The 22,485-nt window shown below is 43.5% G+C and overlaps 1 protein-coding gene across 1 annotated transcript in view; it reads right to left on the minus strand.

Moving 5' to 3' along the window:
* CSTPP1 (centriolar satellite-associated tubulin polyglutamylase complex regulator 1) overlaps positions 1–22,485 on the minus strand; it is a 101,043-nt gene that overhangs the window by 47,833 nt on the left and 30,725 nt on the right. The window contains exon 3 of the mRNA XM_054161461.1: positions 21,783–21,913. Within this exon, the coding sequence (XP_054017436.1) occupies positions 21,783–21,913 (131 nt within the window). The remainder of the gene's footprint in view (positions 1–21,782; positions 21,914–22,485) is intronic.

The following is a 22,485-nucleotide window of genomic DNA, read 5'->3' on the forward strand; positions in this document are numbered from 1 at the left end:
TTTCAGGCAACTCCCCTTAGCCTTATCTTCTCCAGACTACACAGCTCCAGTTCCCCCAGCTGCTCATCATATGGCATGCCCTCCAAACCCCTCACCAGCTTCTCTGGACACCCTCCAAGACCTCAATGTCTTTTTTCACACTGTGACACCCAGAACTGAACACAGTACTCAAGCTGTGGCCTCACCAGGGCCAAGTACAATCTCTGAAAAGGTATGTTTCAACTTGTAGTTTTCCATTTTACCCTGAGCAACCCATTCACACTGCATGGTGGAACAGTGTCTTGTATATACCCTTTATTCATATTAAAGATAGCGTGGGATCATGAAATGCATGACAGGCAGCATCTCTTACCTGAGCACTGGACAATTCTACAGGACACACACACACATTCTTTTTTTGGTTCTCTTGCACCTATTAAAAATCATCTTAAAAAAAAGCCAACCCAAGGACAGTAGAGATAATGCTAAGATAAAGATGGTATAATTTGTTCTAGTTACAATAAAGCTTCTGGGATAAATTAGGAGGCTTTTCACTGGGTGCGGGGATCAGTTCTTCCCAAATAATAATGGTACCTCTACCTTACCTAGACAGTTGTATGCCCTTGTATACATTACTACAATTAATGCTACACAGCACACAACAAAATTTGTTGTTTATTCACAACTACTTCTCTCACATGCTAATGAGTGGCACCAGCTCTTCAAATGTGCTTTTCTTGCCAACGCACCCTTGGCAGACTCTGGCCTTGAAGCAGAAGGTTTCGGGAAAGGACTGAAGTCAGTGAGAGGCAATGCAAGGAAGGATAGCATGATATGAAAACAATGCCTGTAATGTCACAAGGAGTGGACCCAGCTGCCAGAATTCAGATGTTTGAACTCCCAACAAATACTAAGCTGTTCCATGAACAAAAGGCACACACGTAGATACTCAACTGCCAGAACATGCAGGGAGCAGGCGCTCCTCTGTGCCCTCACCTGCTTCTGTACTTATAACTTGAGATGGCTGTATTAAAATATACATATGTGATATACTATGCTTCCTCCCACCTCCTAAAACAAGCAAACCATCACTACAACACCATCTCCATGCTAGAAAAGGCCTGCACAGATAATGTAGCTATCAAGCAGCTTCTTCAAGCTCACAGGTGACTCGGCTAAAACATGGGACTGGGACTTTGCTTTCCAACAAGCACAAACTTGAACTTCTTCAGAATTTCCTGACTCCTTCAGAAACAGTCATTTGCCTCATTTTTTTGCTGGCTTCCACACTCATATCAATCCATAATGGTGTTTTTTGGCCCTTTCCACATCACTTGATGCTACTTAGAAGCAAGTCTAGTGGAATCTGAGACAGTCCAGGTAAGGTTCACACTGATTTCTGCAAAAAGCCACCCAATTTATTTCTGACTTATCCTATCCATCCATTTGAGTCTCAACCACTGTCAAGGTTTCAGAGATGGATGACTATTGTGCTGTTCATCTTGTCATAATGACAGTCCACCCAAAGCCCAGGTCAGCTTGTAAAGTGCCACACAAGGGGTTTCCCCCTCCCCTTATTTTTTAATATTAATTTCAGCTTTATAAATTATTCAGGAACATTTACTGCTACTTATGCCCAATTGTCCTCACTTTCTGCTGCACTCATCATTATAATGAACAAGTTAATTATATTTTAGACATCCACCAAAAGCTACTCAACCCAGTCTGGTAGGTGGAAGGGAGCTGCAAACCAGAATCAGTTTTAATTGGTAACTGTCATGGCAAGGAGAGGTTGAGTTTGTTGGTTAGAATATTATCTTTTTTGTAATTATCCATTCTAATCACATTTCTATTTCACCATCTGCTTTTTTTATTAAGGCAGGCACCAGGACAAGAGACAGTTATAAAATCAGGGACCTCGACCGACTGGACAGATGGGTGGAGTCCAGTGGGATGGCATTCAACAAGTCCAAGTGCCAGGTGCTGCACTTTGGCCACGGCAACCCCATGCAGAGCTACAGGCTGGGGTTGGAGTGGCTGGAGAGCTGCCAAACAGAGAGGGACCTGGGGGTGCTGATTGACAGCCACCTAAACATCAGCCAGCAGTGTGCCCAGGTGGCCAAGAAGGCCAACGGCATCCTGGCCTGCATTAGGAATAGTGTGGCCAGCAGGAGCAGGGAGGTCATTGTGCCCCTGTACTCTGCATTGGTTAGGCCACACCTTGAGTCTTGTGTCCAGTTCTGGGCCCCTGAGTTTAAGAAGGACATTGAGACACTTGAACGTGTCCAGAGAAGGGCAACAAGGCTGGGGAGAGGCCTTGAGCACAGCCCTGTGAGGAGAGGCTGAGGGAGCTGGGATTGTTTAGCCTGGAGAAGAGGAGGCTCAGGAGTGACCTCATTGCCCTCTACAACTACCTGAAAGGTGGTTGTAGCCAGGAAGGGGTTGGTCTCTTCTCCCAGGCAACCAGCACCAGAACAAGGGGACACAGTTTCAAGCTGTGGCAGGGGAGGTTTAGGCTGGAGGTGAGGAGAAAGTTCTTCACAGAGAGAGTCATTCGTCATTGGGATGTGCTGCCCAGGGAGGTGGTGGAGTCACCATCCCTGGAGGTGTTCAAGAGGGGATTGGACATGGCACTTGTTGCCATGGTCTAGTCATGAGGTCTGTGGTGACAGGTTGGACTGGATGATCTTTGAGGTCTCTTCCAACCTTAGTGATACTGTGATACTTACATAAATAGATTTTTTCCTAACATTGTTTCTTTTGCTTATTTGGGTTTGTTTATCCGCAAAATAATCACAAAAGATAACTAGAATGCTCATTTTTACTTAGGTCTCAAGCATAATAGTATGTGTCCTACCTGCCCTTAACCTGAAACCATTTCAGTTCAAAGTTATCTGAGCAAGGCTCCTGAAAAGTAGCAGAGTCACTCCTGGATACCTCAGCAACTGAAAATCAGAATTTTTAAGAAAAGTCTCTTGGTATTTCCCTTACATCATCCCTTCTGCAGAGATATAAGCTATTTCATCCCAGATTTAGTTATTTTTGCTTTTATTTCCTCAAAAGGCGACTACAGTCCAAAAATAATTTCTGGCTATGACCTAGAATCATAGAATCAATACGGTTGGAAAAGACCTCAAGGTTCAAGTCCAACCTGTCACCCAACACCTCATGACTACTAGACCATGGCACCAAGTGCCACGTCCAATCCCCTCTTGAACACGCCAGGGACAGTGACTCCACCACCTCCCTGGGCAGCACATTCCAATGGCTAACAACTCTCTCTGTGAAGAACTTTCTCTTCATCTCGAGTCTAAACTTCCCCTGGTGCAGCTTGAGACTGTGTCCTCTTGTTCTGGTGCTGGTTCTGCCTGGGAGAAGAGACCAACCCCCTCCTGGCTACAACCTCCCTTCAGGTAGTTGTAGACAGCAATAAGGTCTCTCCTGAGCCTCGTCTTCTCCAGGCTAAGTTGCAAAGAGTATGCTTGGTGACACAGTTAACTGCCTGATGATTCAGGCTCCTCTACAGTCAATTACTACTACAATCTAGTTTGAATCTGATCCTTCCTGTACAACTTTAAGAATTGAGTAAATTCCTTTCACTATCTTGCCTGCAAGTCAAACAAACAATTTTCTAAGAACTAAGTCAGCAGCAAACAAATATCCAGTGTTTTGAGGCTGCTTCAAATATTAGATTAACCTAACACTTACCTAAGCCTCTTCTCAAAATACCTTAGAGCCATTTCTTAGGAGTGATTGAACACTGAGGTCTGTGCCACGCAGAGCAGTTGTAAGTGAGTAAAAAGTAAAATTCTTTTCTTCCTGTATCCAGTTACAGGCAAAATGTTTAAAAAAGGAAAGGAAATTAAGAAGATTGATTTGGTTGTAGAATGGCATTTTCATAATGTGTGTTTTTATGGGTTTAATATGTGTCATTTTACCAATCAGAAACAGAATCATGCAATACCCACAAATTAAGTATCAGATACAGCAATCTGATGAAGTTCCCACTGCCTGGAAAAGGGGAAGACATGGGGAACTGCAGGCCAGTCAGTCTTACCTCTCATCTCTACACACAACATGATCATGGAGCAGATGCTCCTGGAAACTCTGCTAAGGCCCACAAAAAATGAGGTTTGGTGGCAGCCAACAGTGCTTCACTAAGGGCAAATCACACCCAACAAACTTGGTGCCCTTCTATGACAGGGTAACAGCACTGATGGACAAGGGAAGAGCAACTGATGTCATTTATCTGGACCTATGCAAAGTGCTTGACACTGACCCTCACGTTATTCTGGTCTGTAAGTGGAAAGACACGGATTTGCTGGGTGGACCAACACCAAGGAACACTCAAAGAACAATGGTCAATGTCTATGTACAGACAAGAGACAAATGGTGTTCCTTAAGTGTCAGGACTGGTGCTGCTAATCATCTCTGTCAGTGACATGAGAGTAGGGGTTGAGTGCACCACAGCAAGTTTGCTGCCTGCTGTGGGCATCAAGTGAAGGGAGGTGATTCTGCCCTTCTATTCCACTCTTGACCTCAACTGCTGTGTCCAGCTCTAGAGTCCCCAACACAAGAAACACATGGAAATGTTGGAGATGGTCCAGAGGGCTGTTCAACCTGGACACCTTATAGCAGTCTTGCAATACTTGAAGGGGGCCTACAGGAGAGCTGGGGAGGAACCTTTTACAAAGGTATGGAGTGACAGAATGAGGGGTAATGGCTTCAAACTGAAAGAAGCTGGATTTAGATTAAACATTAGGAAGAAATTCATCCCCATGTAGGTGGTGAGGCACTGGAATAGATAAGCTTTGGAGTCTTCAGCGCTGGAAGTGTTCAATGCCAGGTTGGATAGGGCCTTGAGCAACCTGCTCTAGTAGATGTCCCTGCCCATGGCATGGTGGTTGCAACTACATGATCTTTAGGGTCCCTTCTGACCCAAACCATTCTATGATTGTAGATATTTGACCAACACTTAATTTTTTTATTAAACATTTATCAAGTGCACAAATATAAAGAGAATAAGGCAAGTGGCAAGGCAACAAATTTCAACTGTCTAAAATCAGTGGTCCACCTCACTCTCTGCCGAAACTACTCTGAAAGAGTTCAAGATGATTCTGTACATCGCATGTGACAATCTTCTGCAGTCAAACCACAACAAAGGGAGCTCCCACTTTCATATTTCTTCTCTGCAGGTTTGGTTAGTTTTCACATGAATAGATATAGCTCTTGAAATCCAGCTCTAACTGCCATGAAGTCCTTACTTCCTTCCTCCAGAACTGGTTTTAATATAATCCAAAGAACTGTTACAAGGCAGAAAAATTCCCATAGGAAAAAAAACCTTCTGAGTTTGACTTGGCAAATAGGGGAGGGTAGAAGAGAAGGAAGGCTGATATTAAAAGCCTTTTTTATATTAAAGTTTTTAAATTTCAAATGCTTATGCTGTTTTACTCCTTTTTTTCTGTGTGTGTATTCAAAGAAGAGTTAAATTATTTCAATAAAGAGAGGCCGCAAGGAAGCTTACACACATCTGTGTAGAAATAACTGCTTACCACTAGCTAAAAAGAGTTCATTAAGATCTTGACTCCATTGAGCTATAAAGATAGAATAGAATTTAATTTTAATGGAATTTAATAGAATAAACCAGGTTGGAAGAGACCTCTAAGATCATCGTGTCCAACCCATCAACCAATCCAACCCACCTAAACAACACCAACTAAGCCATGGCACCAAGCACCCCATCAAGTCTCCTCCTGAACACCTCCAATGACGGTGACTCTACCACCTCCCCAGGCAGCCCATTCCAATGGGCAAGCACTCTCTCTATATAGAACTTCTTCCTAACCTCCAGCCTAAACCTTCCCTGGTGCAGCTTGAGACTGTGTCCTCTTGTTATGGTACTGGCTGCCTGGGAGAAGAGACCAACCTCCACCTGCCTACAACCTCCCTTCAGGTAGTTGTAGAGAGCAATAAGGTCACCCCTGAGTCTCCTCTTCTCCAGGCTAAGCAACACCAGCTCCCTCAGTCACTCCTCACAGGGCTTGTGTTCCAAACCCCTCACCAACTTGGTTGCCCTTCTCTGGACTCGTTCCAGCAAGTCACCGTCCTTCCTAAACTGAGGGGCCCAGAACTGGACACAGTACTTGAGGTGGGGCCTAACCAGTGCAGTGTACAGGGGCACAATGACCTCCCTGCTCCTGCTGGCCACACTGTTCCTGATGCAGGCCAGGATGCCATTGGCCCTCCTAACTGCCTGGGCACACTGCAGGCTCATGTTCAGCCTACCATCGACCAGTACCCCCAGGTCCCTCTCAGCCTGGCTGCTCTCCATTCACTCTGACCCCAGCCTGTAGCACTGCATGGGGTTGCTGTGGCCAATGTGCAGAACCCGGCACTTGGATGTGTTCAATCTCATGCCGTTGGACTCTGCCCATCTGTCCAGCCTGTCGATGTCCCGCTGCAAAGCCTCTCTACCCTCCAGATATCTAAGTAGTCTCAGTTTTAGCTATCCAGCCAAAACTTGCAAGTTCAAAGCCTACTTAATTTAATCCAACAGGTGGAACTCCAGGTTATAAATAGAAAAAGGTACACCGAGATTAAGTGATTTGCCCAAGACATGGATTAAGAGGATTAGAATTCAGGAGTTGCCAATTTGAATTTCTTTGCTTGTCCCATACTTGCTCCAGCAGACCAAGTACAACAAGGGGAGCAGAGAAAGGAAGAAAATGCTTACATCTTCCACATGGCACTAACAAAATAAAATGTCAAAGCCCTATTCATTATTGGCTATTTGCCTACAGATTTGCTTTACATACAGCTAATGCATGCCTGTTATCAGAAATAATATTTTGAGTACACAAGATCTAATCCAATTCATTTTAAATCAGCACAAGACCTTGTAAAACAAGCTGCATGCTCTGTGTGTGCATGAGAGGGTATGTAAAGGGGTGTTGCTGGCACATTCTTCTAATAGACAAAGCCAAAAAAAAGAGAGAAACTAACTAAGTTTTCAGTAGCTCTGTGACTTGTTAAAAAAGCTGTTTTCCTCAGTAACCATCACTGAATTACTGCATCTGTGCATTGGCTTTGTGTGGCAGGGTTTTGGCAGCAGTGGGGCCATAGTGGTGATTTCTGTGAGAAGCTGCTAGAAGCTTCACTTACATCCAATGGAGCCAACGGCAGATCTATGGCTGGCCAAGTTCAAGCCCATCAGTGATCTTGACAGCACCTCTGTAATAATGGATTTAAGAAGGAGGGGAAAAACCCCAACAAACAAAAAACCTGAGCAACCATAGCTGGAGAGAAGGGTGAGAATTTGGGAGAAACAACTAGAAACCCACTTTGCTGGGTCTGAGATCCACAGCTGGGCTTTTAAGCCAGTATTTCCAGATAAAAAGCAAGGTGCAACATAGCCAGATCAGGCTTCTGTGTTCACTGCTTAAATAAAAGAACTCAGAACCTGGTCCTTCACAGATGAAATGTGTTTAGGAAATCCTTCCTTAGACATTATGTGCAACTTCCCTATCAGACTGGACCCAAGAGGAAAGAACAGTATGCTATTTTTTAGGGTGGTCCCTTGAAGAACATGCTTGAACAAGACTTTACAAGTTAGCAATTGAAGCTACAAAAGAACAACAAAAGACTGTGACCTTTATATCAAAAGGGAAATATTCTGAATTCACAATGAAGGAAGATGATTCAAGCAGATACCACAGCATACAAAGTAGTTTCTATTTTGAGATCCTTCAAAAGGAAAATCTCTTGCCAATTTTACTTTAGAAGCCAGCAACTTCTTTAAAGGAAGATTGGCTTCCTAAGTGATACAGTTACCAGTTCAATACCAAAATGCTCATGAGCTAAGGTACTTTGAAGGAGAGTATATATTACTAATGCACATTCATGAAATTACCTTCCTCAAGAGGGAAGGATTGTTGTGAAAGTGATACTGAGCATGTGGTTCTACAATAGACGTGATGGACTTGACATATGTTAACTAATCTAACTCCTAAAGACTTTATCTAGAGAAGTAAGCAGTAAAGGTTTGATAACATCAGACTTGAGAATAACTAAAAATATATCCCATGTAGGTCATGCAGAGTGGACTACTCTTCTGAGCAAGGTAATAGTACTCTCAAAGCTTTTAAAAAGACAAAACCCTCAACAGATTCTTGCAAACGATGTATCTAAATAATACTGCTTTATACTAACATATGTATGTTTCCCTTCTTGTCTCATGGTAAAAGAAGCCTGTATCTGTAAGAAAAATACAAATCAATATAAAATTGAACTCAGAATACAAAATGCCAGACATCTTGATTTTACCTCTAAGTGATTAGCTGAAGTTCACATAATTTTCCTGTCTCACTTCACGAACTGTAACATGAGAGGATTGTGGTCAAGACTTTGGGGAAAATTCATTCCTTAACATCTGTAAAATACCTGGAGATCCTCAGACAGCAGGTACAGAAAAGTGTCCTCTTTAATCATCACTCAGAAATTAAGACATCACATTTGAGATTTGGTCTATCAGAGAAGAAAGCCATGAAACAGTTCTCAGTGACTTAAGGACAATTACACTCACGCAGTCACAGAATCACAGAATATTAGGGGCTGGAAGTGACCTTGAAAGATCATACAGTCCAACCCCCCTGCCAGAACAGGATAACCTATACCAGATCACACTGGAATGCAAGACAGGTCTTGAATATCTCCAGAGAGGGAGACTCCACAACCCCCCTGGGCAGTCTGTTCCATTGTTCTGTCGCCCTCATGCTGAAAAAAAATTCTTCCTCATATTTCCATGGAACTCCCTGTGCCTCAGCTTTCACCATTGCCCCTTGTCCTGCCATTGAAGGCCCCTGACTCCATCCTCTTGGCACTCACCCTTTACATATTTATAAACATCAATGAGGTCACCCTCAGTCTCCTCCTCTCCAAGCTAAAGAGCGCCATCTCCCTCAGTCTTTCCTCGTAAGGAAGATGTTCCACTCCCTTAATTTTTGTGCCTCTGTGCTGGACTCTTTCAAGCTGTTCTCTGTGGTCCTTCTTGAACTGAGGGGCCCAGAACTGGACAGAATGTTCCAGATGAGGCCTCACCAGGGCAGAGTAGAGGGCAGGGAGAACCTCTCTTGATCTACTAACTACACCCCTTCTAATCCACCACAGAATGGCATTGGCCTTCTTGGCTACAAGAGCACCTTGTTGGCTCATGGTCAACCTTCCATCCACTAGGATTCCCAGGTCCATTTCCCCTTCACTGCTCCAAGGGTTTGAGAAGAGAAGTTTCCAAAGTAGACAGAAAAACTGAAATTCCTCCTGAAAGAAGCTGCATTGTTAGCTGTTCAGTATCTTAGTCGTGTTGTCTAGGACCTGCTGTGCATCATAGCTTTGCCCAGCACAGCAATCCCTCTGCCACTGCTGGCAGAAATTAAGAAACACCTAATTAGCAGCATGGAGAGTGGGGATGAGAAAGAGGAACTCAAGAAAAAACTTCATTTCTGACATAAGATAGTGATGCAGAGACAGCTTCACACCAATAGCACTGGCAGCTTGACTTCTTTTCAGATAATGTAGAAGTTATTCTGGGCATTACCAAATTCTGCTAAATTTGACTGGAAGGTACATGACGACTTTGAATGTGCAGTAACTTAACTCCAGCAGAAAGGGTAGAGAGAACAGTAGCAAAAGATAACCACATACCTAGAAAGAAACAAATATCTGAGAAGAGAACAACTCTAAAGGAGGATAATATGATGATAAAAGTAATTAAAGAGTGGGCAGGTAAAGAGCTGAGTAGAGGAGGGAGGGAATAAAGCTTAGAATGAAACTTTGTCCTGCAGCACAAAGGAGCCAAAGGAGAAGGGCTGAAGTGCCACTCAGGGCAATATTTTCTTTCCTGACAGCTCTCCTCCCTCTTAGAAAATAACCACTACTAACACTTTGGAACTAGACACTTTCAAAAGGAAAAAAAAAACAATACAATACATTTCTTCTCAAATGCTTCAAATCCTTTAGGTTTATTATGCACTCTGTGTACTCTCCAGCCTCCCATTCACACTGTTGCTACTTCTACTAAGAAGCACCTTGTTACTCCATAATAATACCCAAGTTGTGCTGGGGAATCTATACCAGGTTATTAAATCAGCTGATGTAAATTTTGACTGCTTCTGAGATTAAGGCTTAATGCAGGAAGACCTGAAAGAAGACAAGATTTGACAAGCATCTCTGTGAACACAAGAATTAGCAAAGCTTTTATCCTACACGTTTGTGGTTTTTGGCTAACTGACACTGAAGTCTAGGAAGGTGTGAACGAACTTCTTTGGAAGCTTCTTCTGCACCTGAAGCATTTTTAAGGTCTTTGTCTCTACATCTAAAACCCCAAACAAAACAAAAACAACCCCAAAAAACATTTCATGGAGCTTTTGGGAATTAATCTGCCTGGCAAAAAGCAGGACCACAACCCTGGATTTCAGGAGAGCAGACTTCAACGTCTTCAGGATCTGTTTGGAAGAATCCTGTGGAATATGGCTCTAGAGAGGAAAAGGGGCTGAGAAGAGCTCATTGACATTCAAGTATCTCCTCCTCCAAGCTTGAGGAAGGTCCATTGTGCCAACAGAGGCGATGAGATTCATGCTTAGTAAGAACATGGAATGCAAATTACCCTCAGATCAGCTTACAAAGTCTGATACCTGTAACAGACTTTACATTATGAGAATCGTATCCCTGTGACAAATTCAGACTGCAGCAAGCTTTTTTTTTGTATTACCACCTACATTTCATAACTCATTTTCAGATTACAGGTTTTCCATAGTACTACCTTATCCCCAATTCACATAGTAGCAGCAGCATATCATAGTACTCATCATGTATGCAGATCACTTCTACTGATACTTATCTAGGGTTCTTGAAAGGTGCATAATAGAGCACAAACCAACAAATGCTTTAATTATATACAACACCTTTATTCATCACCATACTGATTTAAACCAGACCTACAGACATTTATTAAGGTAAGGCAACTTTTAAGTGATGCAATCACTTTGTAAGTGACCTACATCTAAGCACAGCTGGACTGTTTAGCTAAAGTAAGTCAACATCATACCTTCAGTCAAACACAGACATACTGAATGGCACCAAGGCCTCAGAAGTAAGTGCAGAGTAGGGACTTACTGAGAGATTATGAGTTTCTAGGTACTAATTATCTTGCCTAACAAGAAATGGTTTCCTGGAAGTGTTTGGCAACATAGTTACAGAAGGATGTATTCAGCACAGGTCAGGTCCTTCTAGCATCACAGTGAAAAAAATCAGTTCCTCAAAATAAATAAATAGAACTCCCAAGGTTACTTCACCAGAATAACTGAAGTTAAGTTTTTGTGAGTATAAATAATAGAGGGAGTGGAAGAACAGCGGGGGGAGAGATTATAGTTATTCAGATTCACAATCAACAAACAAGCTTGGGCCTGCTTTATCCACGAGGAGACAGACTAGAGGCAAGAGCAAACTATTTAAATCAATTGGGTTAGTTTAAGAAAGCTACGAAGTGAATGTGTGGTGATGGAAACTATGAATAACAAGACCACCAGAGAGAAAAGCTATAAGCAGCAGCTGTGACAAGGAAGATTCACTGACTGCTGGTTCAGAGATTTTCTGTGCACTTGGACAACAATACATTAAAAACACAAATATTTAAAGTAGTAGATATCTCTTCACTTATGACATCTCCTAGCATCTAGGCTACTTTGAAGAATTAATGACATGTTTGTGAGGAAGGGTCCTTACCCTTCTGTTCACTGAACCAGCACACGCACTCTCTTATCACAGGCCTCTTCCTCAGACTGCAGCACCTACAGTGCTCACAGTAGTGAGTAGAATTGAGCTCCATGGACATATAACAAACCTCCTCACATGTTATCTGAAGTGCTGAGATAGATCAACCAGTCTCAGGCTGCTGACAAAGAAATATAGCTCTGCAACTTCCTGAAGTCCTAAGTCGGTATCTTGTAACAGTGCTGAACTGTACCATATGGAAATACCAACCCTGAGCTTAGATTGTCTATACAAACATTGCATTACACAGCACAGACATACATTTGAACCCAATAGCACGGAGAGAAGTAACTATTATTGTTCACTGAGAATGAAGGTCATTCTTAAGTTCAGGCACACTTGCATCTCAGGGCAGTTTGAGAGCCAACAGTGGGCTGGAAGCATGAGTGCTTCACAGGGGTTCTTATTTTCTTACAACCTCTTTACAGAATGTCACAGCAGAAGGAATTAAGAGGAAAGAACATTTTCATCTCCTTTCTCTACTTCCCTCTCTTCCCATCAGCATCTCTGCTGCTGAAGAGCAGACCAGAAAAGTTGTAAAATTGTACTAGTTAATGAAGCTCATGCCTCACAGACCTTCTGCTGGCCTGTGCCCCTGCATACATAGTGTGCAGATCATTTCAAGACTTGTCACAAATGAGAGAAGAGAGAGAGCAAGTTCATTTAATAGAAGAAACATGAAGCATCCAGGATCCCAGCCCAGAACACACAGCTTAGGACTAATTTTATTCCAAGGAACTTCCCCAAAATTTGGAATGCTCACTCCTCAGGCCCATATTGAAATCTAAAAAAGTCTTAATTGAAAAAATCCCTTTCAGTTGGTTTGAATAGGAATGCTGTCATAGGGGTGGGAAGCTTGCCAAAAGACTGCAAAGCAAATGTTAATAATAATTACCAGTCGAATTGTGGATAATTGTTTAGCAGAATGCAACAATAATCACTGTATGTAAGCTCATTTAAATGTTTCCCTCAACTGGGACCAAAAAAAAAATGAAACCCATACTTGCTTGGTTTTTTTTTCCCCCAATGACACAACCAGTGAAGAACTGTCAAAAGACATAAAATAGCCAGAAAACTGTAGAAAACCAGTAAAGTTTATTGTTAGGGTTTTTCTTCTTTGCTTTTAAGTACATTTAGAAAGATTATGGAACAGGTCATCTTGAGTGCAATCACACAGCACTTACAGGATGGCCAAGGGATCAAGCCCAGCCAGCATGGATTTAGGAAGGGCAGGTCCTGCCTGACCAACCTGATCTCCTTCTATGATCAGGTGACTGCCTGGTGGATGTGGGACAGGCTGTGGATGTGGTCTACCTGGACCTCAGCAAGGCCTTTGACACTGTCCCCCATAGCAAACTCCTGGCCAAGCTGTCAGCCCATGGCTTGGATTGGAGCACACTGCGATGGGTTAGGAACTGGCTGGAGGGCCGAGCCCAGAGAGTGGTGGTGAATGGTGCCACATCCAGCTGGCAGCCAGGCATCAGTGGTGTGCCCCAAGGATCAGTGCTGGGCCCTGTGCTCTCTAACATCTTTATTGATGATCTGGATGAGGGCATTGAGTCCATCATCAGTAAATTTGCTGACAACACCAAGCTGGGGGCAGGAGTTGATCTGCTGGAGGGTAGAGAGGCTCTGCAGAGGGACCTTGACAGGCTGGATAGATGGGCAGAACACATCCAAGTGCCGGGTTCTGCACATTGGCCACAACAACCCCATGCAGTGCTACAGGCTGGGGTCAGAGCAGCTGGAGAGCAGCCAGGCAGAAAGGGACCTGAGGGTGCTGGTTGATGGTAGGCTGAACATGAGCCTGCAGTGTGCCCAGGCAGCCAAGAGGGCCAATGGCATCCTGGCCTGCATCAGGAACAGTGTGGCCAGCAGGAGCAGGGAGGTCATTCTGCCCCTGTACACTGCGCTGGTTAGGCTGCACCTTGAGTCCTGTGTCCAGTTCAGGGCCCCTCAGTTAAGGAAGGATGCTGACTTGCTGGAACGAGTCCAGAGAAGGGCAACAAAGTTGGTGAGGGGTTTGGAACACAGCCCTATGAGGAGAGGCTGAGGGAGCTGGGGTTGCTTAGCCTGGAGAAGAGGAGACTCAGGAGTGACCTTATTACTCTCTACAACTACCTGAAGGGAGGTTGTAGACAGGCAGAGGTTGGTCTCTTCTCCCAGGCAGCCAGTACCAGAACAAGAGGACAGTCTCAGGCTGCGCCAGGGGAGGTTTAGGCTGGAGGTTAGGAAGAAGTTCTACACAGAGAGAGTGATTGCCCATTGGAATGGGCTGCCCGGGGAGGTGGTGGACTCGTCGTCGTTGGAGGTATTCAGGAGGAGACTTGATGGGGTGCTTGGTGCCATGGGTTAGTTGTTTAGGTGGTGTTGGATAGGTTGAGGGGTTGGACACGATGAACTTGAAGGTCTCTTTCAACCTGGTTGTATTATTATTATTGTTATTATTATTATTATTAAAATCTAAATCTAAATCTAAATCTATAATATGAAGTTGAAAGAAAAATAAATTGTAAATTAAGATGAGCTGGTGCAAGTTCAGAGAAAGCTGCAAAAAATAAAGTTGCCAGATGAAAAAGAAATTCAATACTGGGAGGGTGGACAGAACCCAAACCAGATTAGGTAAGAAGGACTTCCAGGGTATTACATCTAATTTCACAAACTGCATTGACAAAATGGTATGAACTGAATTGAGAGAGATCTAGCTGAAGGCTCCATCACTGACCCACATGCTCCTACTTCTACAGATGATTACTGCAATGCATTTTAGAGCAGTGCACTACAGATGTTTTAACTTACAATGCTTGCAGATAAACCTCACCATTTTGAAAATGTAATCCTCCACTTATTTCTGCCCAGCTTCAGCAATCCTTTGTCCTGATATTCCAAGAGTCATCAGTGGTTCCACACAGAGATATGTTAATAAATCATAACTAGCAACAGCTATAATTGCAAGGCAAAGAAACTGCAAAGTGAATAAAGGCTGGGGATCAATCATTTCAGCCAAGGATATTTCACTGCAGAGTAAGTTTCCAGAGAATACTGTATTAAAATCCACAACTTAATTATCTTTAGGACATACTGAGACTTATACTGACTCATAAAAACTTTCCTACAATAACACAGTGTAAAAATCTTGATTTGGATTTAATAACAGAAGGGAAAGGGTGAAAGATTCTGACATTTGCTGTGATCATCACTATATTGCTCTTTGAGCTGCAAACGGAGATCGTGTAACACCTTACAAGAAAGGGAGTGAAAAAAGAGAGGAATGTCACATGAAGAGTTACATGTGGAAATATCAGAATGACACTAGTGAATTAAGGGCTTTTGGAACCCCAAGAAATTAATCTTGAGAGCAAAATGTATTAAAACAGCACCTTTCAAAATTGCTGGGAGAGCAGTGGTCCTTCTAGCTCTTCTCACTCTCCAGGTTCCATGACTCATAAGGATAGGTTATTTCTCCAGCTTTTGTAAGGAATCTAGCCTTTCTGCTGAACTCAAGAGCTAGTCAGAGAGATGCTTAACTCTTTTAATTCCCTTACAGAGACTGTGTATGTGGTTGTGGTAAGCCTCCCTCCCACAGGCTCTAAAGGTAGTTAGGCTTCTGATTTCCCAGTTCAAGCGTGCAGAAGCAAAGAGGCAGTCATTATACCACCTGATGAATATGAAAGAAAAGTTTATAAGGAGGTTTTATTTCAACATGAGCAGTAACTGTACTATTTGTCTGAAGGGGAGGTAAGCAGCTGCAAAAAACAGCAAACATAGTTCAAGACACTTTCTGCAGCAGTTTTATGCCTCTGTGCTGTGTGCACCTAAATAAAGCAACCATCACCCCTGAATGGAAGACAAGGATCTTGTATCTGGTTTTGAAGCCTTTCAGAGCTATATCTCAGCTATCAAACAGCAGTTATTTTTGCTGGGAGCAATTTTAAATTGAGAGGAAAAAAAAATACAAAGAAAAAAAGGGAAAAAGAGAAAAGCTGTTGAAAAGCACCAAAGAAAGCTGGGGCTCTAGGAAAAAAAGTGCCAATGGTCCTGGCTGAGCTTTCTGTTCACTTCTCAATACATCAGGCCTGGAACAAGTTTCTCAGTGAAAAATTTCTCTAATTGGCTGGAAAGCATTTAAGGAAAAATCTTTTTAATTAAAAACAGAGAAACAAGAAGACATGAAAGCCATGGGGGTGGGGAGCAGCATATGTTGACCTTATGAAGCTTCACAGCAGAACTCTGCAGGGGCTGTTTAAACTGAGAAAGCACAGTTTTAATTAAAGAGTCCTGAGCAAAAGACAATTCAAAAGAGCAGGTCAGCTAGATTCCACGAGGTCAATTTAAGCTAAAGCAGAGGGAAAACAAGACTTCTGGTCATTTTGCTTTCCTCTGGGAGAAATCTGTTGTTAATTGAGCATTATACTCTGTGCTTCTCAATACAAAAGCTAGCTGTCCTCTAACCACTTCTGTGGGTGTTGCATGTCATTGCTAATGTTGAAGGGAGGGAAGAAATTTTGCGTAGTCCACTCCAGTTTCTTGACACTGGATCAGATCCTAAAATAAACCTTCCTCTGCAACACCCCAACATGTGGCATCTCACATATGCTTATGCAGACTTGAAAATAAAGCTCTTCATCTTGCTAAACTTCTAAACCCATGGGAAATGCTCTAAACCAGATTAAGCACGTCACCAAACCAAACTCCTATTTCTTTAACAAACAAACCAATTGCTGCTATCACATTTACTGAAGCTAGCCATTTTTCTTTGCCTTTTGGAGACCAAAAGAAATCTCTGAACAAAAAGGAATTACGAGGGGCAATGCAACTAGAACCCACCAAGTAGCAAGAGCGAACACAGGAAAACGTAGCATAAAAGCTGCTGCATCCCTCCACGGAGAACTACTTCCCAGTCATTCAAAAGGATAGGGAATGAAGTAGACATGCAACATCCACATTGATTTCCTAAAAGAAACAGCAATGTCAGTGCACTTCAGTTAGTGCACACATGGCTCTGCACACATACATTCAGTATTGCTTTTGTTCAGATAGATTCCTCTCTCACTGGCCCTTTGAGAGCTCATGGCTAGATGCATCTGCTTGGGTGAGGAAGGTACTTGTTCCAAGACAAGGCATGGTTATCTCAAGACTGACAGACAAAGCAGTATATTTCCCTGCATCAAAGAGGAGCAACCAGATTAAGGCAGCAATTCATTCTCTTGTGGGATACTGTCTACTCCTCTAAAATGCTAATTAAACACTCAGAAATGGAAAGGTGGTGTTTTCTTGCTTGTTTGGCCTTTTTTGGAGTTTGCATAAGCTTGGAAATTGCATTGTCTTACTTCTTTGATTTTATTCTCCCTCGCTTCCCACCAGCCAGGGCACAAGCTTTGATGCAAGTTCTCATTTACTGTGTTGATCTATATCCTCATGGAGCTGGTATTCATCAGGGATATCCTCCACAGATGGGCAAAACTAATAAAAAGCCACTGCTCATTCCTAACCCAGAAATTCAAATCTGGAATGAAACTTAAAGCAAATAAGAGGGGAAAACAGCAGTAAACAAAGAAATAAATAAAACCAAGAGCAGCCTCACAGACCTGGAATTTAGGGAATGTAATACTTCTGACAAAAAAAAAAAAACCCAAACAACAAAAACCAGGACACCTTTGTAGCTCTTCACAGATGTAAATCAATCACAACACTGAAGCATGGAGCAATCCCTGACCAAAAATAAACCCAGGAGAGAAAAGTGAAACAGAGCAAAATCTTGTTGTAGAAGGTAAAGAGCATACTTTCAACCTTTTCTGCACACAGAAATGCTATAGAAATAAAATGGGCATGCAATGAGTAACTCCAAACACTTGACAGAGGGTACCAAATGCAGACAGATGTCAGCTCAGGTCTCAAAAGCAATACACCAACGTCAATAGGAGCTCTACTGCTTCTAATTTCAGAACCAACAGGGTCATCACTCCTCATTTCTCTACCTCCTTCCCCTGCAACAGCACAGGGGAATGGGGATTGCAGACAGCTCATCACACATGATCTCTGCTGCTCCTTCCTCCTCACTTTCTTCCCTGCTCCAGTGTGGGGACTCTCCCACAGGAGACAGTCCTCCATGAACTTCTCCAGCATAAGTTCTTCCCACAGGCTACAGTTCTTCATGAACTGCTCAAGAATGGGTCCTTTCCACAGGGTGCAGCCCTTCAGAAACAGACTGGTCCGGCGTGGGTCCACCATGTCACAAGCCCTGCCAGCAAATTTGCTCGAGCGTGAGCTCCTCTCTCCACAAAGTCACAAGTTTTGTCACAAGTCTGCTCCAGTGGGGGCTTCTCACAAGGTCACAGACTCCTTGGGGCATCCATCTGTTCCAGAGTGGGGTCCTCCATGGGCTGCAGGTGGACATCTGTTCCATGAGCTGCAGCAGGACAATCTGGCTCACCATGGTCTGCACCTCAGGCTGCAGGACAATCTCTGCTCTAGCACCAGGAGCACTTCTTCCCCTTACTTCTTCACTGACTTTGGTGTGTGCACATTTCTTTTGCTCACATATTCTCATTCTTCAGTTACAGTTGTTTCAAGGTTGTGGTTTTTGCTTGGTTTTGTTTCTGTGTTCTTAAATACGTTATCACAAAGGTGCTGCTGACATCACTGGCCTTGGCCAGAGGCAAGTTTGTCTTGGAGCTGTCTGACATTGGATCTGCTGAACACAGGGGAAGCTTCTAGCAGCTTCTCACAGAAACCATCCCTGCAGTGACCCCTGCTAGCAAAGCTTTGCCACACAAACCTGATACACTCCTGCATGGAGTAAGTTCAAACTGTCACACTTGTATCATCCTTAAGTGAGACGCTGCAGCAACGAACTGTCAGTCATGAGTCTGTGCATGCTTTCATAACTGTTTTGCATGTGATATGTACATATGGTCTTGTACCCTAGTGAGGTCATCGCAAAGAAACAACTTAAAACTGGTCTCTGGAATAATCCCATGAGGAGATGTACCACCAGCCACGCCTCTCAAGAAAGATCCAAGTTGAAAGTCTTACTTGTTTTGGGTATTATTGAGGCTGCCTTTTTCTATTGTTAAGAGACTCATTCAGTAGTTAGATGGCCAAAGATCTCGGTTCTGGTCACTGCTACTTGTTGCATGACATGATTCCTACCCACATTTATCTAAGAACAATGTATCTCAAGCTGAAATAAAAAAGAAAGCCAGGTCTAGTCTCTGCTGACCTATGGTGATGACCATATTCCACTTACCACGTTGCAAAGATTCAGCTTCTAGTAAAGAAGTTTAGTTCTTAAGAAGTGATGAATGTTCTGAGCCTCCCCTATGCACAAGCACAGCTGAAAAAAATCCCATAGCAAATAAAACTGACATGAACAAGATCAAGGTTCTACTCTGTAATTACTGTGAAATTGGGCTGAGTGGATGAAAACACTGACAGCAAGTTCTGTAAAGTGATGCATTTCTGGCTTTCAGTTAGTGTAAAAAGAAAATGGATGTAAACCTCCAGGTAAACATGCCATAGTGCTCAGAATAAAAAGTGCAGCCACCTGATCTTGAAATCAGAACACTGAACTCTTCTAAGGCCACAGCCAGAGACAGTAACATCCATCTGAGCTGTTCCTATGCTCCCCTTCCCCTTCAAAGAAACTTAGCAACTACATTTTCTGCTACAACCTTTTCCATATTTATATAGAACTATTAAAAGAAAAGGAGGATATGTTATGTAGCTAAAGCTTTTCAATCTCTTCTAAAATCTCCAGGTGCCCATCACCTGGCTGAGGTCAGATGCTAGATGGATGGAGCCTGATGAAGACTTGCACTGCAAGTACAGCAACAGGTACTTGTCATCAGACAGCTTCTTCTCAATTGGTCAACAAGGTTTACCACTGACAGCTGCAGTTCTGGGGGATGACTTCCTCACTATCATCTCTGACTTGCTTGCAGAGCTATGCTCTAGGAGTTCACACACCATCTTTCGTGACTATGACCTGCCTCGGATCACGTATGTCCTCCCTACATACTGGTTAGACTGGTACCAGAGAATTTACCTGAAATCTGAGAAATATTGCCCCTGGACTAATGTAAATGATTTAGAACATCACTGTGAAGAAGGTGTTACAGACAGCAAGGCTGGTTGCTTCAGCAGCTAGAATAGAATAGAATAGAATAGAATAGAATAGAATAGAATAGAATAGAATAGAATAGAATAGACCAGGTTGGAAGAGACCTTCGAGATCATCATATCCAACCTATCATCCAACACCACCTAATCAACTAAACCATGCAACCAAGCATCCTGTCAAGCCTCGCCCTGAACACCCCACCACCTCCCCAGGCAGCCCATTCCAATGGGCAATCACTCTCTCTGTGTAAAACTTCCTCATAACCTCCAGCCTAAACCTCCCCTGACACAGCCTGAGACTGTGTCCTCTTGTTCTGGTACTGGTTGCCTGGAAGAAGAGACCAACCTCTGCCTCACTACAACCCCCCTTCAGGTAGTTGTAGAGAGCAATAAGGTCACCCCTGAGTCTCCTCCTCTCCAGGCTAAGCAACCCCAGCTCCCTCAGTCTCTCCTCATAGGGCTGTGCTCCAAGCCCCTCACCAACCTTGTTGCCCTTCTCTGGACACGCTCCAGCAAGTCAACCTCCTTCCTAAACTGAGGGCCCCAGAACTGGACACAGGACTCGAGCTAATTCCAGATTTTGTCATGTTTACAATTGCCTAATTTCCAAGGATCAAGAAACGCAAGGCTGTGAATAAGGACTTGCTAATTCCGCTCATCGTGAGCAGAAGTGGTGCAAAGCTCAGCCAGGTGAGGCCTTTCTTATACTTAAGAGATGGTTCTAGCCTTTGCTGCAAAAAGAAGGGAAGCTGAACAGACTGAAACAAATGAGGCTTGTAGTAAAGCAAAAAAAAAAAAAAACCCACCACAAAAATTCAATTTTATGCAGTGACATTCAGAGCATTGGCTTAGAATGCTAAATTAAAAACTCAAAGTAAACATAATTCTAGTTGCATGCAGTTACATGAGTTTATGTTGAACCCTGGCCAGTTCTGCAATACACCAGTATAAGAATAGCTAGGCAAGACAGTACAGGGCTGAATAGTTGTTTTGACGTTGGAGCCTTTTGTTTGTGGGTAGGGTTTGGGAAGGGGTCACACATTTGTCAGTGGTCCCCCTTCCACAGCCATCAAGATCTTGCAACATCATCTACATGTGCCAGGACTAGCATGGGTGGCAGCATCCACCACTAAATACCTCCTGCAGGGCTCCAAGTCAAAGAGGTCAGTACCCCAACTTCCTAAAAATCTCACTGCCTACTTCCCTCATGCTTCATTCCCTATATTCTAACCATGTCCAGGTCTGCTACCCTGCTCACACCTGCCAAGCCCCAGAACTTTCTTTCTTTCTTTCTATCCATCCCCACAAACAGGCCCTGAAACATCACAGTCTCACAGTATCACTAAGGTTGGAAGAGACCTCGAGGATCATCAAGTCCAACCTGTCACCACAGACCTCATGACTAGACCATGGCTCCAAGTGCCACATCCAATCCCCTCTTGAACACCTCCAGGGATGGTGACTCCACCACCTCCCTGGGCAGCACATTCCAATGACAAACGACTCGCTTGGTGAAGAACTTCCTCCTCACCTCCAGCCTAAACCTCCCCTGGCGCAGCTTGAGACTGTGTCCCCTTGTTCTGGTGCTGGTTGCCTGGGAGAAGAGACCAACCCCTTCCTGGCTACAACCACATCTTCCCTCCAATCCACTGCTGGATGAAGGGAATGCTCTGTAACAGAAAGAGCAGCGGCAGTGAGGTGCTCCTGCACTACTTCATGTTGCAAGGATTTGTAAACTATTGTACCGAGAACGGTGACGGTGCCTCCCTGCACTGGTTTGGGCCTCTGTGCTGCATTAATAGCCCAGCTAATGCTTTTAAGGTTAACAAGGTAGCAGCAGATGCCGGAATACTTGCCTCCATTTTTCCCCACTGTTCGGAAACACCTCCAGAAGGTCCGAAGAAAAGAGGCCCTGTTGTGAGGGGTGGCTTGGACAAAGCTGAACTCGCGGAACAAGATGTGTGTCCCTTGACGCACGCTGTTGAAACTGCAAAGGTAAAGTCAAAACAACAGAAGGTTAGAAAGCTGAACTGATGTGAACGTTCTGGGGCCAGCTGGAACGGCAACAACAAAACCACTGGCAGTTACACTTTGTGAAACCAAATCTCCCAAACTTGTACCCATCTGTTCTCTAGGGAGAAGGCTATTTGCAAGAACCACACACTGGAGCTTAATTATAGGAATTAGAGGTTTATGAAAGTAAAATTCATCCTAAAGAATCCCAGCAAGGGGTGTCCAAGAACCATTTATTTGAAACCTACCCATTGGAAAATGGCTGGGCAAGAGTAACTGTTGTTTACCTGACCAGAAGATGCCCTTTCTTTTAGGACTATTTGAACTTCAATGCTATTCTCATCACAGTTTTCTGTGAAGCAAGGAAAGAGAAATAGCAAAGAAAAAGAGAAATAGCAAAGGAAAGGAGAAATAGCAAAGAGAAATAGCAAAGGAAAGGAGGAATAGCAAAGAAAAGAGAAATAGCAAAGGAAAGGAGGAATAGCAAAGGAAAGGAGGAATAGCAAAGGAAAGGAGGAATAGCAAAGGAAAGGAGGAATAGCAAAG

Source organism: Dryobates pubescens, chromosome 5 (genome assembly GCF_014839835.1).
Source record: "Dryobates pubescens isolate bDryPub1 chromosome 5, bDryPub1.pri, whole genome shotgun sequence".
NCBI lineage: Eukaryota > Metazoa > Chordata > Aves > Piciformes > Picidae > Dryobates > Dryobates pubescens.